This window comes from Pseudophryne corroboree, chromosome 5 (assembly GCF_028390025.1).
Source record: "Pseudophryne corroboree isolate aPseCor3 chromosome 5, aPseCor3.hap2, whole genome shotgun sequence".
Lineage (NCBI taxonomy): Eukaryota > Metazoa > Chordata > Amphibia > Anura > Myobatrachidae > Pseudophryne > Pseudophryne corroboree.
This window is the reverse complement of record NC_086448.1, coordinates 349,980,941-350,005,374: the sequence shown is the minus strand read 5'-3', so window position 1 is coordinate 350,005,374 and position 24,434 is coordinate 349,980,941. Positions and strand designations below refer to the sequence as shown.

Here is a 24,434-nt window from a genome sequence, read left to right as displayed (position 1 = left end):
ACAGAAATAAAATAACCCTCCCAAATCTAACTCTTTCTGCACATGTTATATCTGTTCATAATTCTTTACTCCCCTAAACTTAACCCCTTTCAGCCCTATGACAGACACTTTTGATTGAAAGGAAACGGCGGCCATTAGATGGTTGTCGATTAAGCTGTCTATACAGATGTCAAGGGGTGTCTGGTCAGCTAAATGGCCACTCTTTCAGGTTCGTGTTGAGTTTACAGGAAAACTAAAAGAGTTGGGAAGAGAGACAGCGCAGAAGATATGAGCAGTAGACAATGTATTTCATTACATCTCCAGCAGAGGTGAAATACATCCTGAACTAGTGGGTGGGAGAGGGGATGTAGTTATGTGACCAGTAGTCAGGAGACCAAGGTTAACAACACCTCCCCCTACATCCCGCCCCCTGAGAATCCCGACAGTCGGCATGTCGACTAGCAGGGACTATTCCCACTCATGGGTGACCTCGACACCTATAGAGTGGGAATAGAAACAGAGGCAGCCATACAGCGAGCCTGCAGCGTGTCGAGCGCAACAAGCCCGCAAGGGGCTTGTTGCGCTCACCCCCCCCCCCCCCCCCTGCCGGCATTCCACTGCTGGTGTACTGGCGGAGGTATGGAGACTGCCGGTCACGCATACCCAACCTTGAGAGAGCAGTTGTGAATGTCGCCAGTAGATATTTTGATATAATACAGCTTGTAGTTTAGGTTTAGTGGTCCTTTAAGATCTCCACTACTGCTTACCAATAAAAATCTTGCTCATTGCTAAAGCTGTTCCAGTTTAATTTAGCAGTGGGCCTCAGGGCACTGCTGTTACTAGTCAAAAGGGATGGATTTTCTGTCCGTACACTGATGTAATACTAGCAACCATTTAATGTAATTTATAATAATTGCATTTATAGTACTGTGATAATTAATACTGATAGGGACAAAATGATCTCTAATAGAACCACTGCAGCGGACTGGGGGAGACAGCACAGGATAATGTCACTTGTGTTTCAGGAGCAATGAAAGGCTCAGTGGTTTAGATTTGTACTGATCATGGCAGAGAAGGAATTGATTCTACATAAACATGAGTAGCCTAATGTGTACCTGGCACAACTCTTTTGTTGGTGAAGACGTATTAAATCTATGATAATTTGCCATATTATGTACTATATGATTAATGATGCCACAAGCTAATATGTGTGTTATGATTTTAGAAATCTTTATGACTCTAGCAAGGAAATAATGTAGAAACCAGGAAGTTCTCAAGGAATAATGGCCCTCATTCCGAGTTGATCGGTCGCAAGGCGAATTTAGCAGAGTTACACACGCTTAGTCTACGCCTACTGGGAGTGTATCTTAGCATCTTAAAAGTGCGAACGAAGTTTACGCAATATTGCGAACAAAAAAAACTTAGCAGTTTTAGAGTAGCTCCAGACTTACTCTGCCTGTGCGATCAGTTCAGTGCTTGTCGTTCCTGGTTTGACGTCACAAACACTCCCAGCGTTCGCCCAGACACTCCCCCGTTTCTCCGGCCACTCCTGCGTTTTTTCCGGAAACGGTAGCGTTTTCAGCCACACGCCCATAAAACGCCGTGTTTCCGCCCAGTAACACCCATTTCCTGTCAATCACACTACGTTCGCCGGTGCGAACAAAAAGCCGTGAGTAAAAATCCTTTCTTCATAGCAGAATTACTTAGCGCAGTCGCAGTGCGAACATTGCGCATGCGCTCTAAGCTGATTTTCACTGCGATGCGAAAAAAAAGAACGAGCGAACGACTCGGAATGAGGGCCAATGTTTTTAGTTTAGTTCAAATACATCACATTTTAAAGGATTAGATTCTCCCAAGTGATTAAGGGGGACATGTAATAAGCAGTGATAAAAGTGGAGAAGTGACCTATGGCAACCAATCAGCTGCCCTGTATACGTTTATGGCATGCAAATTCTAAATTTTACGTCAATGCTGATTGGTTGCCATGGGCCACTTCTCCACTGGCTCTCTTCTCCACTTTTATCACCGCTTAGTACATGTCCCCCATAGTTTCCTTCCTGATGTTTATGGTTCTGGCACCTCTAACTAATATGAAAAACAATTGACAGCATCTCCTGAACTATAAGTTTTATAAGTGAAGGTGCCCATACTAGTTTATGGGGATGCCAGAGAAAGTCAGACTGACTCACCAATGCCAGTCTATGTATGGCAAGACAATTGGGTAGATGTATGAACGGGGGGGAATGAGGTATCAGTGCACGTTACTGTATGTATTAATGCGGCAATATGTGGCAAGTGCTATGCTTCCCTGTCATTATCCACGCTGCTATCTAACAGATGGCATGCCGATGTGCAGGGCAAAGTATGAGTGGTCCGTTCTGGCACCTGCAGCTATCGATTTTGCAGGTGTAGTTGCCCTATCTCCACAGCAGGGATGGTGCTGTCCCTAGCTTTGGCGGGTGATGGCTCCGGCCTGCACGTGAGATCTTGTGAGAGTAGCGAGATATCGCACATGTGCCCTGGTGTTGGCTGGGGGGGAGAGAGACAGTGCATCAGCACTAAGCAGCAGGGATCGCCGGAGGGGGGAGTTTTTTTTCACTCCCCTGCTTGGCAAACGAGATGTTATTACATCTCGTCAATGTACGTTCCTGCTTTACCTCAGTAATGAGGCGAAACAGGAAGAGCTATAGGGGCACGATATGTGCCGCTATAGTACATCTCCCCCAATGTTTGAAGGGATTTGACTCTCTGCATCTGATCTTGCACATACAGTCAGCATCACTGACATCACAATTAGTCAGTGATGCTGTTTGTAGGTGCTAGTGCAAAGAACTGGGTGCCTCTAAACATAGTCCCAGCATTCACAAATTGGCAGCAGGGCCCCGGTGAGCCAGTCCAACTCTGATGGCAACCACATCAGAGGTGAAAGGTAAGCAGGGGATATCATTAATATCCCTTTAGTTACCTATTACTTTATTCTTTCAAAAGTAAATAAAAAATTATTTTTCACATTCTTTAAGGAATGCTGAGTGGCCCCTTGGTGCAGTTCAAATGCCCAAAAGATTTGAAGCATAAACTGTTGTCTCAAAGAAGTTTCAATTGCGCTGGCACATCCCATCAATGTTGTTACAACAAACCTGGTCTGAAGAATAGGCTACCATCCGATTGATTATCTCTGCTTCACTTAAGTCAGTGTTTTCCGACTGGAGATGTCTTATAACCCTGGTCCTGGCAGCAAGCAGTGCCATTAATGTAGCTTCGCTTGCTGTACCCTGAGAAAAAAACATAACTGTATTATGATCCCCAGCTTTATGTATGTACTGTATGTTGCATGGTATCAAATTATACCCAATATCTGTCATTATTGCTATAGCCCACCATGAAAAGATTTGGTTAATACCACGTTTCATAAAAGACATACAAAAAAGAAGAAGAGAACCCAAAAAAAAAATAAGTTTAATAAAATCTAAACCATTTTACAACATAAATTGCAAGTATCAATTATACTTCATTTTACATTTATGTAGGTATACGTAAAAGGAGGTGCGGGATGTTGGGTGAGAATGGCAAAAATTATTTAAAGCGGCAATCATTTATAAGGTAAAACTAACCTGGTTTTAACTTGTAAATGATTGCCGCTTTAAAAATACCGCCATTCACGGGCCATGTCCTGCACCTTCAGCAAACTAGGACCCTATTAAATATATCCCCTGGTATTAACATAGGGCCTAATTCAGAATTTGCAAACCTTTTGCTAGAACGCTGGGAGCCGCCCATCGCAGGATAAGGTCATCCAGCATGCTGACCGCTGCCTCCACTCCCCCCTTCAACAAGCAGAAATTGTGAACGCTTCGCAATTTCTGCTTGTTAGCAGAAATAGAGGATGCCCTCCACTATGTTCCTGATCACGATCACGCACCACCATCCGTTTGGCCACATCCGCACCCGCAGCGCTCCGTCTCCGCCCTGGAAACAGAGCGTTGCCCCCACCCCGCAGAAAGAGCGGGCGCATGCGCAGGATGGGCGCAATAATTCCGGTTGGATCGCGATTTGCGATCCAACCTGAATTAGCCCCATAATCTTGATTGCGGATTTCAAAATGAGAAAGTGTTCTTTATGGGAAAAGTGTTCTTTACAGGAAAATTCTGCAGGGTTTCAGATTTTATACAGTATAGGAGAATACTGAAAATTGCACTGATATTTTTTGTTTGTTTTTAACATGAGACTGAACCTGCCTTATTAATTCTAGCAACATATGTCCTTTGCGTATTCATACGCACAGTGGTGAAGCAATACATTATGCCTTACCTCTGGGCCAGTATCATTTACAGGTGTAACTCAGAAAATTAGAATATCGTGCAAAAGTTCATTTATTTCAGTAACTTAAAAGGTGAAACTAATATATTATATAGAATCATTACATGCAAAGTGAGATATTTCAAGCCTTTATTTGTTATAATTTTGATGATTGTGGCTTACATCTTAAGAAAACCCCAAATCCAAAATCTCAGAAAATTAGAATATTACATATAATCAATAAAAAAGGATTAAAAAGTATAAACATGCATATGTACTCAGTACTTGGTTTAGGCCCTTTTTGCATGAATTACTGTCTCAATGCGGCGTGGCATGGGGGGTCATTCCGAGTTGATCGCTAGCTAAAAATGTTCTCTGCGCAGCGATGATGCAAAAAAATGGCACTTCTGCGCATGCGGCGCAGTGCGCACGCGCGACCTACTTTCACAACGGGCAAAGTATTTTTACACAAGGTCTAGCGAAGATTTTCACTTGCAATGTCAGCCGCAGAGTGATTGACAGGATAGGGGCGTTTCTGGGTGTCAACTGACCATTTTCAGGGAGTGTTCGAAAAAACGCAGGTGTGCCAGGAAAAACGCAGACGTGGCTGGGCGAACGCAGGGCGTGTTTGTGACGTCAAATCCGGAACTGAACAGTCTGAAGTCATCACAAGCTAGGAGTAGGTCTAGAGCTACTCTGAAACTGCACAATTTTTTTTTGTAGTCGCTCTGCGATCCTTTCGTTCGTACTTCTGCTAAGCTAAAATACACTCCCAGAGGGCGGCGGCTTAGCATTTGCATGACTGCTAAAAACTGCTAGTGAGCGAACAACTCGGAATGACCCCCATGGACTCTATCAGCCTGTGGCCCTGCTGAGGTGTTATGGAAGACCAAGATGCTTCAATAGAGGCCTTCTGTCACTGACCTAGGTTGGGGGTGTTGTGAACTCGGGGGGTTCTCCCGATGGTAGGGGAGAGGAACCACAGTTGGGTCGGAACAGGGATGGCTTGATATAGGTCTTCCTCATACAGGACTCTGACAGTAAAGCTTGGTGAAAATATTAAAGAACTTTATTGCAGGAAGGGAGCAACACAATGTCTCATAGCAGAGAAGGAACGTATGGGGGGAATGTCCAGGCCTATAGGAGAACTTATAAGCAATGTTAAAGATTCCAGGAAAAGAAGTACTTGTGAGTGTTGGTACAAGATAATAGTGACTGAAGAACTTGTGAGTGATGTTTTTAAAGATACTGATGATTTGAAGAACTGGTGAACGGTGGTTAAAGCATCTGATGATTTGAAACACTTGTGAGCGGTGGTTAAAGACACTGATGATTTGTATGACTTGAGAGCGGTGACTAAAGATACTGATGATTTATAGAACTTGAGAGCGGTGGTTAAAGACACTGATGATTTGTATGACTTGAGAGCGGTGATTAAAGACACTGTAGAACTTGAGAACGGTGGTTAAAGACACTGATGATTTGTATGACTTGAGAGCGATGATTAAAGACACTGTAGAACTTGGGAGCGGTGGTAAAAGACACTGGTAACTTGCAAAACTTAGGAGCGGTGGTTAAAGACACTGGTAACTTGCAAAACTTGGGAGCGGTGGTTAAAGACACTGGTAACTTGCAAAACTTGGGAGCGGTGGTTAAAGACACTGATGACTTGTAGAATTTGAGAACGGTGTTTAAAGACACTGATGACTTGTAGAACTTGAGAACGGTGTTTAAAGACACTGATGACTTGTAGAGTTTGAGAGCGGCGTTTAGCCCGCAGCCCACGCTGACTCCAAGAAGCACTGGTGACTGGATTGCAGAGGAACACACCAGCCGCTGTATACGCTGGAACTGTGCAGCAACTGGCACCTAGAAGTGCCGGAGACACTGGGGTACGACTGCAGAGAGATTCGCCGGGAACGAGAGCACTGGCATCCACTTCAGGGGAAGAGACGATACCTCAGGCGCCGAGGCTCTGCCCGGCGTCTGCCTTTGAATCTCCCGCCTCCGCTGGATTGGCGGAACAGTCTGATGACATCACCTGCTCCCCGCCTACGTGATGCCGGGTGTCATGGTGGCGCCCCTGCCCCGGGGAACCGCCGGGAGCCGCGCCAGCCAGACGCCGGAGCCCGTGGACCATCGAAGGTGGAGGCCGCAACACAGACCAGCAGGCACGCAGGGGTAAGCGCGGTGAACGCCGCCTATGGCGTGTGACAGTACCCCCTCCTCCAGGAGTGGCCCCCGGACACTTTCCAGGTTTTGTTGGATGTCTGGAATGGAAAATCCGCACCAGTCGGGGAGCCATAACTTCAGTAGCCTTGACCCAGCTCCTCTCCTCGGGGCCAAAACCTTTCCACTCCACCAAATACTGTAGATTCTTGTGAAGATAACGAGAGTCAAGAATAGCTTTGATTTCAAAGTCCGTTCCAGCTTCAGACTCTGCAGAGGTTGGCCTCGGGGACTTTAAATGGAACCGGTTTAAAATAAGGGGGCGAAGGAGAGAGACATGAAAGGAGTTTGGTATCCGGAGGTGGGAAGGCAATCCCAATTTGCAGACAACCGGGTTCAGGACTTGTAACACGGGGTAAGGACCAATAAACTTTGGGGCGAACTTCATAGTGGGCACCCTTAACCGGAAGTTGCGGGTGGAAAGCCATACCCTGTCACCAACCTTGTATTGGGGAGCTGCTCGTCGCTTTCTATCTGCAAAGAACTTATAGCGGCCGGAGACTCTCTTGAGATTAGCATGAACTCGACTCCAAATTTGGCTGAAGTGCCGAAGAGTAGAGGCTGCAGCAGGAACATCCTCCGGAGGACAAATGGGTAATTCAGGAACTTGAGGATGGAACCCATAATTAATGAAAAATGGGGCTCACCAGTCGATGAGTGGTACAGATGATTATGGGCAAACTCGGCCCATGGCAACAGTTCCACCCAATCATCTTGGGAGGGAGAAAGATAAACACGGAGAAAAGTCTCTAAATCTTGATTGACGCGTTCAGTTTGCCCATTGGTTTGTGGATGGTAAGCGGATGAAAACTTGAGTTTTATTTGTAAGGCCGTACAGAGAGCTCTCCAGAATCTTGCAGTGAATTGTACCCCCGCCCCGGTCAGAGACGATTTCCTGAGGTAAGCCATGCAGGCGGAAATGTTCTCGGATAAATAACAACGCCAACTTGGGAGCTGATGGTAACCCGGTCAAAGGTTCAAAATGTGCTATCTTAGAGAAACGGTCGATAATTACCCAGACAGTATTGTGACCCTTGGAGAGGGGCAATTCGGTGACAAAGTCCATAGAGATATGGGTCCAAGGCCTCTGAGGAATGGACAGTGGATGCAACAACCCCGCAGGAGGCAATCAAAGAATTTTGTGCTGAGCACACTGAGGACATGAGTTGACATAATCTTGAATATCCTTCTTCATAGTGTCCCACCAGTAAGATCTTCGTAGAAACTCCCACATCTTTTGAACTCCAGGATGACCGGAAAACTTGGAAATATGAGCCCACTGCAACAACCTTGGTCGAAATTTAGCTGGCACAGACATTCTCCCAGGAGGAGGACGACCCAGAGCGGTGGGAGCCGCTGACATAGAAACTGGACTGAGAACCAAAGCCTTCTCAACGGAATTCTCCTCATCCGAAGCTGTTAAGGAACGGGATAAAGCATCAGCCTTGGTGTTAAAAGTTCCAGCCTGGTACTTAATAACAAACGAAAACCGAGTAAAGAAGAGCGCCCATCTAGCTTGACGGGGATTCAAGCACTGGGCCGTCTTGAGGTACAGCAAATTCTTATGATCAGTGAAAATTGTAATTAGGTGTTTAACACCTTCCAAAAGATATCTCCATTCCTCCAAGGCAGATTTTATTGCCAAAAGCTCTTTGTCTCCAATGGTGTAATTCTGTTCCGCAGGAGAGAATTTGCGAGAATGGAAACCACATGGATGTAACGTCCCATCTGGAGCGTACTGCGAAAGCACGGCACCTATGCCTACCGTGGAAGCATCAACCTCCAAAAAGAATGGTTTTGAAAAATGTAGTTGTTGAAGTACTGGAGCGGACATAAAGGCTGCCTTTAACTGAGCGGACGCTGCTACAGCTTCGTAGGACCAATGACTTGGGTCAGAACCCTTCTTGGTTAGGGCAGTAATAGATGCCACAATGGTAGAGAATCCCTTTATGAATTTCCGGTAGTAATTTGCAAAACCCAGAAATCATTGTACCGCTTTCAAGGAAAGAGGCTGAGTTCAGTCCCGGATGGCAGTGAGTTTCTCTGGATCCATACGAAGCTCCGTGCCCGAAATGATGTAACCAAGAAATGGAATAGAAGGAACCTCAAAAGTACATTTGGAAATCTTGCCATAAAGATGATTCTCTCGCAATCGAAGAAGTACCTCTTTGACCTGTATTCTGTGCTCTGTGAGATTTTTAGAAAATATCAGAATGTCATCCAAATATACCACTACACTTAGGTATAGCATATCCCGAAAGACTTCGCTAATGAATCCCTGGAAGACGGCAGGGGCGTTGCTGAGGCCAAACGGCATTACCAGATACTCGTAATGCCCGTCCCTGGTATTGAAGGCCGTCTTCCATTCGTCCCCCTGTCGGATACGTATCAAATTATAAGCTCCCCTTAAATCAAGCTTGGTGAAAACTCGGGCTCCGCGAACTCTATCAAAAAGCTCCTTAATGAGCGGCAAAGGATACTTATTCTTAATGGTGACATCATTTAGACCACGATAGTCAATACATAGTCTCAGCCCTCCGTCCTTCTTCTTCACAAAAAAGAAATCCGCCCCCGCCGGGGAGGTAGAGGGGCGGATGAATCCTTTCTGCAGATTAGTCTTGATATAGTCCGACATAGCTTTGGTCTCGGGCAATGATAAGGGATAAGTGCGATCCCGAGGTGGCATTTTCCCCGGAATGAGCTCAATGGGGCAGTCCCAGGGTCTATGTGGTGGTAGCTGATCGGCCACTTGCTCCGAGAACACGTCCGAAAACTCCTGATAGGCCTCCGGAATGAGCCCTTCATCTGACTTGGAAGATACACCGAGCGGATAGACAGGGGTGAGACAATTTGAATGACAAAAAGAACTCCAAGATGTTATTTGTGTCGAACTCCAGTCGATGTGAGGGTTGTGAAGTTTAAGCCAAGGAAGGCCAAGAACCAGATCATGGGGCATCTCCCGAATCACTAGGAACTCCAGGTGTTCTTGATGCAGAGCTCCCACTTGCAGTTTGATTGGTACTGTACAACTTGAAATCAGACCGTTACAAATTTGGGTCCCATTGATAGCAGTCAACGTAATAGGTCGTTCGACCGGCCGTAGCTGAAAACCCAGATCCTGGGCACAGGAAAGGGAAATAAAATTCCCTGCAGCCCCTGAGTCCAGCAGAGCCTTAACGGGTTTGGCTATTGACTCGGAGAACAGAGACACGGAGAGTAAACAGTCCACTGGCGGAGAAGGTTTAGAAGAAACCCCTAGCTCAACTCCTCCGGAACAAGCTAGGACTGCCCGTTTCCCGGGCGAGACTTGCAAAACTTGAGAAAGTGATCTGCGGCTCCACAGTAGAGGCAGAGTCTACCCTCACGACGACGCTGACGTTCTTCTGTGGACAGCCGAGATCGATTAATCTGCATGGGTTCATCAGGACTTGGAATTACCGTTTGCTTAGACGGAAGAGATCGGACCCTTGATCGATCTGACCGACTACGTTCGCCACCTCGTTCCTGCATGCGAAGATCCACCTTTACACAGAGCGAGATCAACTGTTCTAAAGAATCCGGCAAATCTCTAGTGACCAACTCGTCCTTTAGACGATCGGAGAGCCCGTTCCAAAAGGCAGCCCGAAGAGCATCATTATTTCAGCGCAGTTCTGAGGCTATGGTCTGAAAATTAATCACATACTGTCCCACTGAACGAGAGCCTTGTCGGACACGAAGCAAGTCTGCAGAGGCAGCGATCGTCCTGCCGGGCTCATCAAAGATCCTCCGAAATGACGTAATGAAATTGGTGTAACTAGAAACCAATGGATCAGATCGCTCCCATAACGGAGACACCCAATCCAACGCTGAACCCTCGAGCAAAGAAATAATGTATGCCACCTTGGACCGATCAGTAGGGAAGTTATGTGAAAGAAGTTCAAAATGTACCTCGCACTGATTGAGAAAACCACGGCAATTCTTTGGATTCCCATTATAGCGAGAAGGAGTAGGGAGCTGAAGGCGTGACCTGGTTCCAGAGGAGGATGGAACATTACTAGAGACAACCACTGGAGCGGGTACTGGAGCTGGGGCCGGTACTACTGAAGCCAGAGAAGTCTGAATTTGATCCAGCCGGCCAGATAATTCCTGGAGATAATGCATCACCTGGCCCTGTGCTGCTTCCTGACTTTGTACTCGAGAAATCAAGTCCTGGATGGTACTTGCCTCTGGGCTCCGATCCCCCGGGTCCATGAGGCCTGAGTATACTGTCACTGACCTAGGTTGGGGGTGTTGTGAACTCGGGGGTTCTCCCGATGGTAGGGGAGAGGAACCACAGTTGGGTCGGAACAGGGATGGCTTGATATAGGTCTTCCTCATACAGGACTCTGACAGTAAAGCTTGGTGAAAATATTATTATTATATAGAACTTTATTGCAGGAGGCTCTGCCCGGCGTCTGCCTTTGAATCTCCCGCCTCCGCTGGATTGGCGGAACAGTCTGATGACGTCACCTGCTCCCCGCCCACGTGATGCCGGGTGTCATGGCCGCGCCCCTGCTCCGGGGAACCGCCGGGAGCCGCGCCAGCCAGACGCCGGAGCCCGTGGACCATCGAAGGCGGAGGCCGCAACACAGACCAGCAGGCACGCAGGGGTAAGCGCGGTGAACGCCGCCTATGGCGTGTGACACCTTCAGCTCTTCTGCATTGTTCGGTCTCATGTCTCTCATCTTTTTCTTGCCAATGCCCCATAGATACTCTATGGGGTTCAGGTCATGCGAGTTTGATGGTCAATCTAGCATAGTAATCCCACGGTCGTTGAACCAGGTTTTGGTCCTTTTGGCGGTGTGGACAGGTGTCAAGTCCTGCTGGAAAATGAAGTTAGCATCTTCATAAAGCTTGTCTGCTGAAGGAAGCACCAAGTGCTCTAAAATGTCCTGGTAGACGACTGCATTGACTCTGGACTTAATAAAGCACAGTGGACCAACACAGATTACATGGCTCCCCAAATCAACACAGACTGTGGAAACTTCACGCTGGACTTCAAGCATCTTGGATTGTGTGCCTCTCCATTCTTCCTCCATACTCTGGGACCTTGGTTTCCAAATAAGATGCACATTTTGCTCTCATCAGAAAAGAGGACTTTGGACCACAGAGCAACAGACCAGTTCTTTTTTTTTTTTGTCAGGAAAAGGCCATTCAAAAGTGTGGGGGAGCTTCACAAGGAGTGGACTGAGGCTGGAGTTAGTGCATCAAGAGCCACCACACACAGACGGATCCTGGACATGGGCTTCAAATGTCGTATTCCTCTTTTCAAGCCGCTCCTGAACAACAAACAACGTCAGAAGCATCTTACCTGGACTAAAGAAAAAAGAGAATCTATGGGGCATTGCCAAGAGAAAGATGAGAGACATGAGACCGAACAATGCAGAAGAGCTGAAGGCCGCTATTGAAGCATCCTGATCTTCCATAACAACTAAGCGGGTGTAGTAAGTTATGCCGGCGCTTGGGATCCCGGCGCCCAGCATACCGGCGCCGGGATTTCGATTGCCAGCATGCAGGCAGCGGGGTGAGCGCAAAATAGTCCCTTGCGGGCTTGTTGCGCTCGCCGCGCTATTTATTCTTCCCCCAGGGGTGTCGTGGACACCCCAAGAGGGAGAATAGTTGTCGATATGCCGGCTGTACTGAGTACATATGCATGATTATACTTTTTAGAAGGCAGATATTTCTGTATTTAAAGTCCTTTTTTTATTGATTTTATGTAATATTCTAATTTTCTGAGATTTTTTATTTGGGGTTTTCTTAAGTTGTAAACCACAATCATTAAAATTATAACAAACAAAGGCTTGAAATATCTCACTTTGCATGTAATGAGTCTATATAATATATTAGTTTCACTTTTTAAGTTGAATTACTGAAATAAATGAACTTTTCCACGATATTCTAATTTTCTGAGTTTCACCTGTATCTGCCTAGCGAAATTTTAATAAACTGAGGTGAAAGCCAATAAAAAAAAATAATAAAAATAAAATAAAATCAGCCATATTGTTGGAGATAGATACATATTGATAAATATGCCCCAAAGTCAGAGACATAGCCAGAACTTTGTGGGCCCTATAGCAACATTTTGAACTGCTTAGCAGTTGTAATTTTCTGACAGTAGTGCATGTTAGGGTCTCCTGCCCTGTGCTGCCACGTCGTCATGGCAACCGGGAGACAAGTGCTAGCGGAGTAACCTGAGCGCAGCTGATACTCCGGTTCGGGTCTTTTGCTGTTCAGTGGTTATAGGCTCTGTGCACGGCAGGGGATCCGGTGCTGGTTTTTGTGCTCACAGTCTGTGAGGTCTGAGTGGGGCGTGGACAGCACCTGCTTTATAAGGCCTCTTCTCAGTTTAAGCAGATGCTGCTGAATCTTTGTTGGTTAGTCAGTTCCTGAAAGTTAGCCAGTACTGTGTAGCTTTGTATTTGTTTGTTGCTTACTGCAAATAGGCCTGGGGATTTGGTATTACACTCTGCCAATCCAGACCTAGCAGTAAGACTGGAGTCAGTCGTTTAGCTTGCTGGGGTTCTGTTACTACTCTGTGAACTTAGCAAGTTTGCGGCTGTATTCTAAGACTTGCCTGTCTATTCCTGTCTCACTGTGCTAGGTGTCAGGGGTCAGTTTAGTGGCAGTAAGCTGAACCTGTGCACTGCAAGTGAGAATTAGGATTGTGGAGACTCTCCTTGTGTCTATCATTCCATCTCTGACCAAGGAGTTTACTGCCACACCCGTTGGTAACCCTTTAGGGTTTTGCTGTTGCCCTTAGCAACAGCATTTCGGGTTCTCTACGTATTAAAACACAACATCTTGCTTTTCCCATCTGAGCATTTCTAATACAAGGGAGATACCCAGTTCCTTAGCCTCTGGGCTTCTCTGTTCACTTTGTGTGTATTTTGTTACCCTATCACCTTCTGTGTACGTTATGTCATATTCCCCAGTCTGTCTGTGAGTCCATTTGTTTTGCATACCTATCCGTTCAGACACCAGTACATTCCTGCAGGCACTGGTGTGCATAACATATTCAGCAGCCTAATACTCCTGTTGAAATTTTGTGGGAATATGGAGCATACCCCTCAAAATACGTTGCAACAGGTGGTCGATCAGGTGCAGGTCCTGACTCGACAATTTAATGATTTGTCCATTAAAATGCACACCTCCCAGGCTGCTGGCGGAGCTCCCGCAGCAGCAGCACCTGCAGGGGTTAAGGAGCCGAAAGTAAATCTCCCGGATCGTTTTTCTGGAGATCGCTCGCAGTTCTTTTGTTTCAAGGAGAGCTGCAACCTATACTTCCGGCTTAGGCCTCAGTCTTCTGGGTCGGAGATTCAGCGGGTGGGCATAGTGATTTCCTTGCTACAAGGAGACCCACAGGTCTGGGCATATGGGTTGCAGCCTGACTGTCCGTCGCTTAAAAGTGTTGATGCTTTTTTTACGGCACTGGGCATGTTATATGATGACCCTGACAAGACGGCCTCAGCCGAGGCGTAGATTTCGATCCTTAAGCAAGGGCGAAGGCCAGTTGAGGTTTACTGTACGGAGTTTCGGAGGTTGGCCCATGATACCCAGTGGAAAGACCCAGCCCTGAGACACCAGTACCGAAGAGGTCTTTCTAACCAGATAAAGGACCAACTGGTACAATATCCCTTGCCTGATAGCTTGGATCAGCTCATGCAGTTATCCATCCGGGTGGATAGACGGCTGAGAGAGCGTAGGCTTGAAAGGGAGACTGAGATTTCCTTCCTTCCCAAGGGAACCTCAGACTCTGAGGAATTTTCCGAGGAGCCTATGCAGATTGGGGCTACCCGCCTCTCCTCGCGTGAGAAGACGCGGAGGAGACAGCAGGGGTTGTGTTTGTACTGTGGGAATAAAGGTCATGTGGTAGTATCATGCCCAGAAAAGCCGGAAAACTTCAGGGCCTGAGGGTGATGGGAAATATCCTGTCAGGCCAGAAGTCAGAATTTCCCAAAAAGACTTTTATCATTCCGGTGACCTTGAAGATCCTCGGTCAAACTGTCAAGACTGAGGCCTTTGTGGACAGTGGGGCCGATGGGGTTTTTATGGACCGCCAATTCGCCCTGAAACACTCTGTTCCCTTAGTACCCTTGGCATCGGAAATTGAGATTTGTGGGTTAAACGGGGAACCATTATCCCAAGGTAAAATTACCTCTTGCACTAGCCAGATTTCTTTGTTTATTGGAGCCACACACTCTGAAAAATTGTCCTTTTATGTGACTGTCTGTACTTTTGCCCCATTGGTGTTGGGGTTACCCTGGTTAAGGGCCCATAATCCTCAATTTGACTGGGTCTCTGGGGAGATTCTTAGTTGGGGTACTGATTGTTTCAGGAGTTGCTTGAGCCTTCCAGTCAGGCTCTCGCAGCTAAGTTTGCCAGGATTGCCAGGGTGTTATGCAGATTTTGCGGACGTGTTCTCCAAAACAATTGCAGAGGTACTACCTCCCCATCGCCCCTATGACTGTGCCATTGATTTGTTGCCAAATGCTAAGCTTCCCAAGAGCAGGTTGTACTCCCTGTCACGTCCTGAGACTCAGGCTATGGCAGAGTACATTCAGGAGAACTTGGCTAAGGGATTTATCAGACCTTCACAGTCTCCAGTTGGGTCGGGGTTCTTCTTCGTGGGTAAAAAGGACGGTTCATTGCGACCCTGCATCGACTTCAGGGAATTGAACCGTATCACGATTAAAAACTCATACCCACTGCCTCTCATTTCGGTCTTGTTTGACCAGCTTCGTACTGCCACCATTTTTTCTAAGATTGACCTACGCGGTGCGTACAATCTAATCCGAATAAGAGAGGGGGATGAATGGAAGACTGCCTTTAATACCCACTCAGGGCATTATGAATATTTGGTGATGCCTTTTGGGCTCTGTAATGCCCCGGCAGTCTTCCAGGATTTAATGAATGATGTGCTCAGGGAATATTTGGATAGATTCTTAGTTGTATACTTAGATGACATCCTAATCTTCTCCCATTCCCTGGAGGAACAATCGGAAGCATGTACGCTTAGTCCTCCAGAAACTCAGAGACCACCGGCTTGGGGCGAAGCTGGAGAAGTGCGAATTTGAAGTTCAGCAAATCGCATTTCTAGGATATATTATCTCCCCAGAAGGTTTCCAAATGGAGGGTTCCAAGGTACAGGCAGTCCTGGATTGGGTGCAGCCCACTAGTTTGAAGGCGCTTCAGCGTTTCCCGGGCTTTGCGAATTTTTATAGACGATTTATCGCTGGATTTTCGTCTATAGTGGCGCCCTTGGTGGCACTCACTAAGAAAGGGGCGGATGTTGCTCACTGGTCTTGTGAGGCTAAAGCGGCTTTTGCCCGTCTCAAAAGGGCATTCGTTTCGGCCAAGGTGCTGCGACACCCAGATCCAGAGCGTCCTTTTGTGGTGGAGGTGGATGCCTCTGAGATGGGTATTGGGGCAGTGCTTTCTCAGATGGGAGTGTCTGATAATCGCCTTCATCCCTGTGCTTACTTTTCCCGTAAATTTTCGCCTGCCGAGATGAATTATGACGTGGGTAACCGGGAATTGTTGGCTATTAAGGATGCACTCGAGGAGTGGAGACACTGGCTTGAGGGGGCTAAGTTTGTAGTCTCAATTCTCACTGACCATAAGAATCTGGCATATTTAGAGTCAGCGAAGCGTCTCAATGCCAGGCAGGCACGATGGGCTTTGTTTTTTTCTCGCTTTAATTTTTTGATAACATATCGCCCTGGGTCAAAAAACATCAAGGCTGATGCGCTCTCGCGGAGTTTTGCTCCAATCCAGGAGACCACCGAGGAGCCGTTGCCCATTGTTTCCCCATCATGTATTAAAGTGGGCATTACCCAGGACCTCTTATCATTAGTCCTTAGAGCACAGGAGCAGGCTCCTCCAGACCTTCCGGTAGGTCTTTTGTTTGTGCCTCCTAGGTTAAGACAGCGAGTGTTCCTGGAATTCCATGCCAAGAAGTCGGCAGGTCACCCGGGTATTGCCAGAACTCGGGAGTTGCTATCTAGGGCGGTGTGGTGGCCCTCGGTGGCTAAGGATGTGGATCAGTGGGTTCGGGCATGTGACATCTGTGCCCGAAATAAGACTCCTAGAGGGGTTCCTGTTGGCCCATTACATCCACTCTCTATCCCATCTAAGCCATGGACCCACATTTCAATGGATTTTGTGGTGGACTTGCCCAAATCCTCGGGGATGACAGTCATCTGGGTTGTCGTTGACAGGTTTTCGAAGATGGCGCACTTCGTTCCACTGGTTGGGCTGCCATCGGCCAGACGCCTGTCTGAATTATTTATGCTGCATGTTGTGCGTCTCCACGGGTTGCCACTTGATGTGGTCTCTGACCGCGGATCCCAGTTTGTGGCCAAATTCTGGAGGGCATTTTGTTCCGATCTCCAGATTTCTGTCAGCTTGTCGTCAGGCTACCATCCGCAGTCTAATGGGCAGACTGAAAGGGTGAACCAGTCCTTGGAGCAGTTCCTCAGGTGTTATGTCTCCAAGTGTCAGACTGACTGGGTTGCTCATCTGTCCATGGCGGAGTTTGCCTATAACAACGCGGCTCACTCTGCTACAGGGATCTCTCCCTTCCTTTGTGTGTATGGGCATCATCCTAAGGCCAATTCTTTTGACCCCCTGGACTCCACGCCTGGTGGTTCCTCTGTGGTTTCGGTCCTTAGAGGTATTTGGCGGAAAGTGAAGAAAGCCCTTGTGTCTGTGTCATTAGTGACCAAAAGGGTTTTTGATAAGCGGAAAAGACCCTGCAGCTTCAAATTAGGAGACTTCGTCTGGTTGTCTACCAAGAATTTGAAGTTGAGACAGCCATCTCTTAAGTTAGGCCCCCGGTTCATCGGCCCTTATAAGATCACCAGGGTTATCAATCCGGTGGCATTTCAGTTAGATCTGCCCCGTTCTTTGGGTATCAATAAAACATTTCATTGTTCCCTTTTAAAACGGGCGATTAGCAATCCTTCTTCCAGTGGAAGACCTTCACCTCTTCTGATACGTGGCCAGAGGGAGTTTGTTGTTGAAAGGATTCTTGACTCCAAGGTGGTTCGGGGTCGGCTGTCATTTTTGGTGCACTGGAAGGGGTATGGCCCGGAGGAGCGGTCGTGGGTGCGCAGTTGTGATCTTCATGCCCCCAGACTGATACGCTCTTTCTTCTCGCAGTTCCCCGATAAACCCGGTGGTAGGGGTTCTTTGACCCCTCGTCAGAGGGGGGGGGGGGGTACTGTTAGGGTCTCCTGCCCTGTGCTGCCACGTCGTCATGGCAACCGGGAGACAAGTGCTAGCGGAGTAACCTGAGCGCAGCTGATACTCCGGTTCGGGTCTTTTGCTGTGCAGTGGTTATAGGCTCTGTGCACGGCAGGGGATCCGGTGCTGGTTTTTGTGCTCACAGTCTGTGAGGTCTGAGTGGGGCGTGGACAGCACCTGCTTTATAAGGCCTCTTCTCAGTTTAAGCAGATGCTGCTGAATCTTTGTTGGTTAGTCAGTTCCTGAAAGTTAGCCAGTACTGTGTAGCTTTGTATTTGTTTGTTGCTTACTGCAAATAGGCCTGGGGATTTGGTATTACACTCTGCCAATCCAGACCTAGCAGTAAGACTGGAGTCAGTCGTTTAGCTTGCTGGGGTTCTGTTACTACTCTGTGAACTTAGCAAGTTTGCGGCTGTATTCTAAGACTTGCCTGTGTATTCCTGTCTCACTGTGCTAGGTGTCAGGGGTCAGTTTAGTGGCAGTAAGCTGAACCTGTGCACTGCAAGTGAGAATTAGGATTGTGGAGACTCTCCTTGTGTCTATCATTCCATCTCTGACCAAGGAGTTTACTGCCACACCCGTTGGTAACCCTTTAGGGTTTTGCTGTTGCCCTTAGCAACAGCATTTCGGGTTCTCTACGTATTAAAACACAACATCTTGCTTTTCCCATCTGAGCATTTCTAATACAAGGGAGATACCCAGTTCCTTAGCCTCTGGGCTTCTCTGTTCACTTTGTGTGTATTTTGTTACCCTATCACCTTCTGTGTACGTTATGTCATATTCCCCAGTCTGTCTGTGAGTCCATTTGTTTTGCATACCTATCCGTTCAGACACCAGTACATTCCTGCAGGCACTGGTGTGCATAACAGTGCATTAGTTCACATTATGTCACATTGTAGGGCTGCCAGTGCACATTATGCCACACAGCATACTTACCTACAGTACTTTTAATTTCTCCTCTCCAGGAGGAGCCTGGAGAGGAGATGCTGCAGGGATCTTCAGGGGGCATGGCTGGGTTCATCAAGCTCGCCTCCACCATAGGAAATGCCACACTTTTGCGTGTCCATGGGAGGGGCTACAATTATACGATTTGCTTTGTTTTTGCCCCTCCTCCTCCCCATGGACATGCGAATGCAAGTAATTAAGGGGGTCATTCCGAGTTGATCGCACATAGCAATTTTTTGCTGCTCATGCGATCAACTAGACTCTGCCTATGGGGGAGTGTATTTTATCATAGCCGGGCTGCGATCGCTTGTGTAGCCCTGCTATGCCAAAAAACTTTTGTGTAAAACAAGACTAGCCCTGCAGTTGCTTACCCTGTGCGATGGATCCAGCGATGAAGGTCCCGGAATTGACGTCAGACATCCGTCCTCCAAACACCTGCACACGCCTGCGTTTGGATCTCCATGCCCGGAAAACGGTGAGTTGACGCCCCGAAATGCCTTCCTCCTGTCAATCTTCTTGCGGTTGCCGCCGCGACCGTTTTCTTCATACGCGGCATCGCTGCCCGGCGAAGGCTGTTGCCGGGCAATGATGCACCTTATATGGCTGCTGCGCATGCTCCATCCTGCCCACTTTACTAGGGTGCGAGCAGGATGCAGGAGATCTGCCTGCTCTTCCGGGGGTGGGGAAGGGCTTCCCCAAAAATCGGGAGCCCCTCCATTTTCTGGGAGAGTAGGCAAGTATACCACACAGTATTCCCAAATCACATTATTATATACAGTATCCCCAGTTCAAATTGTCCACATTACAGTGCCCCAGTTCATATTCAGGAGCGGTTCTAGGCACGGGCAAGCAGGGCGGGTGCCCGTGGCACTGCGGTCACCCCGCAGGTGACCACCCTGCTCCCTGGCTGCAGCAGGCGCCGTGGGCTGTGTGTGCGCCCATTGCAGCCGGAGCCACTGTCAAACGCTAGTGGTCAGAACTGACCTCTAGTGTCTGTGCAGCGCTATAGAAGAGACATTATGATGTCTCTCCCATAGAGAGGAGTGGAAGGTCAGAGACGGAGCAGCAGCGGCAGTCAGGAAGCAGGAGCGGGGCTGGTGAGTATTGTGTTGTTTTTTTTTTGTGCTTGCCAGTGGCGCTACTAGGGGGCAAAGCTACTGGGGGCACAACTACTTGGGGCATAAATGTGGCCACTCCCCTTCCCTTTGAAGCTACGCCTGTCAATGCCAAATGAAACTTTCGCCGTGGACTCCACAAGGTCTAGAACGGACCCTGTTTATATTATGTAACATTATAATGCTTTCTAGTTCATTTTGGTGCACATTACAATGAGCAGGTCCAGGGGTGTAACTAGATATATTGTAGGCCCTAAGATTTACAATATATCTACCAATATACTCTATATATGCACCACTGTGACAGGGAAGGTGGGCTCCTCTCAGCTCTGGGCCCCATAGCAGGTGCACTCCCTGCATCAATGGTAGCTACGCCTATGCCCACAGTGTTTTATGTGATAGTCTTGTACCATCCTAGATGAATAGGAATCAGAAATATATAACACTGTGATCATAAGCGCTCACAAAGAAGGTTAGGGTAGTGTCAAGTAACAGAAAGGCAATAATACGTGTGTCCTTAAGTATTGTCTCAGTTATGGTTAGTAGTTCTTAGTTCAAATAAAGTTCTTTGCCCTCGTATCCTCAATGGTGGTTTACCAGACACATCGGAAAAAAACACAATAGTGTAATATGTCTTAAAAGGGGATTATGAAACACCCTTAGTTTTCTATAGAATTCCGGTCTAGGAGGCAAGGTGATATTAACATCCTCAACCTTATAAAATATTATAAGGTGGCGTACCATACTCACATAATAGGGGGGTGTATCCTACCTATAAATGTTTCTTTAGTGATGATTCTTCACCCATGTGAGGGTGTACTGTATTCCACCTATAAACATTTCTTTAGTGATGATTCTTCACCCTTCCTTCCCTCCCCCTCATCTGATACAGAGACTGAATGGTACAGACAGAAGATTCTACTCCCTACAAAATAAAGACCTTGTAATTGTGTTGTGGGTAATCACTAATAATATCACAGGCTCTGGTTTATCTAAATGTTTGCTAGCTCAGGAGTATGGAGATCAGCAAGTTACTAGGTAGACTGCAGGTGGACAGGTACAGCAGAAACATGGCTGACCTTGAACAAGAGATAAACCAGGAGCAGACCAAAGGTCAAGACAGTAAGATCTGGAGAGATAGCAAGTGACCGTGTATCAGTAAACATGGAATAGAAGATAAGAGAAGATAATGAATAGCACTGCTTCTTTCGTTAAGACTTGAGAAAAATGTTCATAACATTATAGTAAATCTTGTCTTTTTAGATAGTCAGTGGGGGGTGGTATTCAGTATGCCGGCTGTTGGGATCCCGGCGCTCAGTATACCAGCGCTGGAATCCCAACACCCGCCATACCGACAACTATTCTCCCTCCTGGGGGTCCATGATCACCCTAGAGGGAGAATAAATAGCATGGCGCATATAGCGTGCCACCGTGCCCGCAACGTGGCGAGCGCAGCAAGCCTGCAAGGGGCTCATTTGCGCTCACCCAGCTGCCAGTATGCCGGCAGTCGGGATCCCGGCTGCCAGCATACCATACTACACCCTCAGTGGGAACTGCTAACACCTTTAATCATGAAATGAAAAGTCTCAAAGCAGTATCTGCGATTCTTCTATTTGTAATCCTTCCTTCAAAAATTGTTGTAGTACATGTATAGCCACTTCTCAGAGTGTTCCGACAGCTTTGTTTTTAGCGCTGGGAGTAACTAATTATTTATTAGTAAGAAAAGCCAATGGACTAGTAGCATACAGCTTATACTACAAATTGTAGCCAGGGTTAGGACAAACAACAGATAGCGTGTTGCATTAAATGCAGCCAAGATCAGGATAGTAACAGACAGCATGTTCCAGTTAAATGTAGCCAATGTCCAGGACAACAGAGAAACCAGTAGAAAATTACCATGGAGTATTGGCGCAAGAGCAGGTCAGCATGAATGCTGTCATTGGCACAACGGCTCTGTATTGCTAATGCTCCTAAGAAACTCTAGCAACAAGCAGCTGGGATGAAGAACAACATGGCTATGCCTCCTAACTAAAGATGAGCGGGTCCATTTCTCAGAGAACTAGACCCACATGAACTTACAAATCTGAGCCGAGATCAGAGTATGGCTCGGGGTTTCCCGTCTGACTGAAATCCCAAAATCAGGCAAAACGTCATCCTGATACTGTTGGATTTTCGCAAGTTTTGGGTTGCATAAGGTCCTGGTGATCGGCGTGCAACTTCACTCCAGAGGTGGAGCTTCTATAATGCAGTTGTCCAGGGGTGCTGTGTTGTCCATCTAGGGACTGTTTTGTCCTTCAGCGGTTGCTGTGTCTATCCAGGGGTGCTGTGTCTGTCCAGGGGCTGCTGTGTCCTCCAGGGGCTCTGCTGTGTCCATCCAGGGGCTCTGCTGTGTCCGTCCAGGGGCTCCGCTGTGTCCGTCCAGGGGCTTTGCTCCAGTGTTAAAAAAAAAAAAAGTTTTAAAAAAGTAAAAAAAATAGTTTTTTTGTGCTGTACCCCAGTGTAATATTCAGACAAGTACTGTGATGCTGTAGGTCATACCGCAGCTTAATATTCATATACATATTGTGACACTGTAGGTCGTACGCCAATTTCACACAAGTATTGTAACACTGTAGGTCTTAGTGCAGTGGAATACTCATCCAAGTTTTGTGACGCTGCAGGTTGTACCTCAGCTTAATATTCATACACTTATTGTGACGCTGTAGGTCATACCCCAATTTCATACAAGTATTGATACTATAGGTTGTACCGCAATGTAATATTCATGCAAGTACTGTGACGCTGCAGGCCATATTTTAGTGATAGCATCCCAATAGCCATGTTTGACAGTCCATTTCACTAATGAGAGGGAAAAAGGCAATTTGCAGGCCCTTATACAAACTAGCTTTGCTTTACTTAAGTTGCCCACCCTCCAGTGTGTACTCAGATAGAGTTTCCAGTGCAGCCGGTAACCTTGTCAGGGATCAGCGTAGTAGGTTACTTCCACAAAATGTGGAAAAGATGATGTTCATCAAGATAAATTACAAAATAAATTACAAATTCCACGAGGAAGACCTTTACTGGCAACTCCATCAAAAAGAATACAGAGGCACCTGTAATGGTGGAATCCAGCAGGGACAAATTAATATTGTGTGAAGAAGATGTAGGGGATGAGGAATCGGATGATGATGATGATGATGATGATGATGAAAATGATGATGGTGACGTCGTGCCTATGTAGATTCAGTTTTTTGTACACAAAGATCATTGCCAGCACTGTCCGCTGCCCATTGGTTGGTTGTTTTGTGGGGGCCCAAACAAACCAATCATTTCAGCCACAAGTGGCAGTCCCAGTCGCTGAAGTGATTAGTTTGTTAAACTGTTCATGTCCTGTTTAATATACACAACATAAGGGTGGGTGGGAGGGAGGCCCAAGGACAATTCAATCTTGCACCTCTTTTCTCTGCATTATGTGCTGGTTGGTACATTGCTGACTGTCTTCTTGTGTAGTTGATAAACATTTGAATAGTTTATTAAACTGCCACCCTGTCTGCCACTGCAAGCTTTTGGCCTAAACTGGATGAAAACAATATTGTGAGCTGTGAGGTGGTCAAGCTTGAATGGAAATGCCTGGAAATTAATGTTATTGAGGTTAATAATACTGTAGGAACAAAGAAAAAGACAACAATTCTGTGATTGTATCTGTTTTATTATTTTGAAAAGTACAAAAAAATACAGCTCTAAAACCAAAACGTGCAAGGGCGGTTTTGGCAAAGCCGAATACAGATCCAAAACACAAAGGAGATACATATCCAATTCCAAAACAGAAACTCAGGGGCTGGTACACATCTGCTTCGACATTAAACTTGAGTTGGTATTTGTTTGTACGTCTCCATTATTGCAGCAATGTTATTTCTAAATTGTAGTGATATGAAATGGTTAAGTAGTAGCCATGGTAAAGCAACCAGCTGTACAAGGAAACTGAGAGACCAATGTTCACATCCATAGAGTGTTTTCTTTCATCTCTCCTCTCATTTCAAGTGCTGCCCCAGACACAGCAGCTGATAATGATGCATCCGAAAGATGCAGGTTTTCAAATGCAATTACAGACCAATTTCACAGGCAACAGTTTACCAGCAGTGCAATTACACTTTGGCTTGGTAATATGCTTTTAGACTTTTTCAGTCACATAACATTTAGGATTATGTACCCTCTTGTAAGTGCTGGGAGATAGAAAATCAATAATATAAAATGTCTCACAACACATAACATCACGTTGGACGCACGCTTGTTTTCTAAATGTCAATTATTTTGGTGTCACAGAAATCTACAAATAATCAGTATCTACTGCTAGCAAATCGAATATTGGAGGAAGGCTTATTTGTCTTGTCTGTTTTTATTGGCAATATAATTACATTTAAATGCAGCATTTTGTACTAATATTAGAAACTATGGAACAAGTTATTAAGTTTGTTACTGTCTGACCTTAAGAATCTATATTATCCATTTCTACTAAACTGAAAAGAATCCTTGATCTCTTTGTGTAGCCGAAGAATGAAAACTCAGAAAGACCTCGTGAAGAGCCAATTAACAGTGAACAAAATTATGAATGAATAAACTAATATAAAC

At 46.5% G+C, this 24,434-nt stretch overlaps 1 protein-coding gene across 3 annotated transcripts in view; it reads right to left on the bottom strand.

Annotated features, from left to right (window-relative positions):
- Positions 1-24,434, bottom strand: part of DDC (dopa decarboxylase) — a 255,892-nt gene that overhangs the window by 167,019 nt on the left and 64,439 nt on the right. For all 3 annotated transcript variants that reach the window (XM_063922623.1, XM_063922624.1, XM_063922625.1), the window contains one exon: positions 3,117-3,251. In XM_063922623.1, coding sequence (XP_063778693.1) covers positions 3,117-3,251 — 135 coding nt within the window. The remainder of the gene's footprint in view (positions 1-3,116; positions 3,252-24,434) is intronic.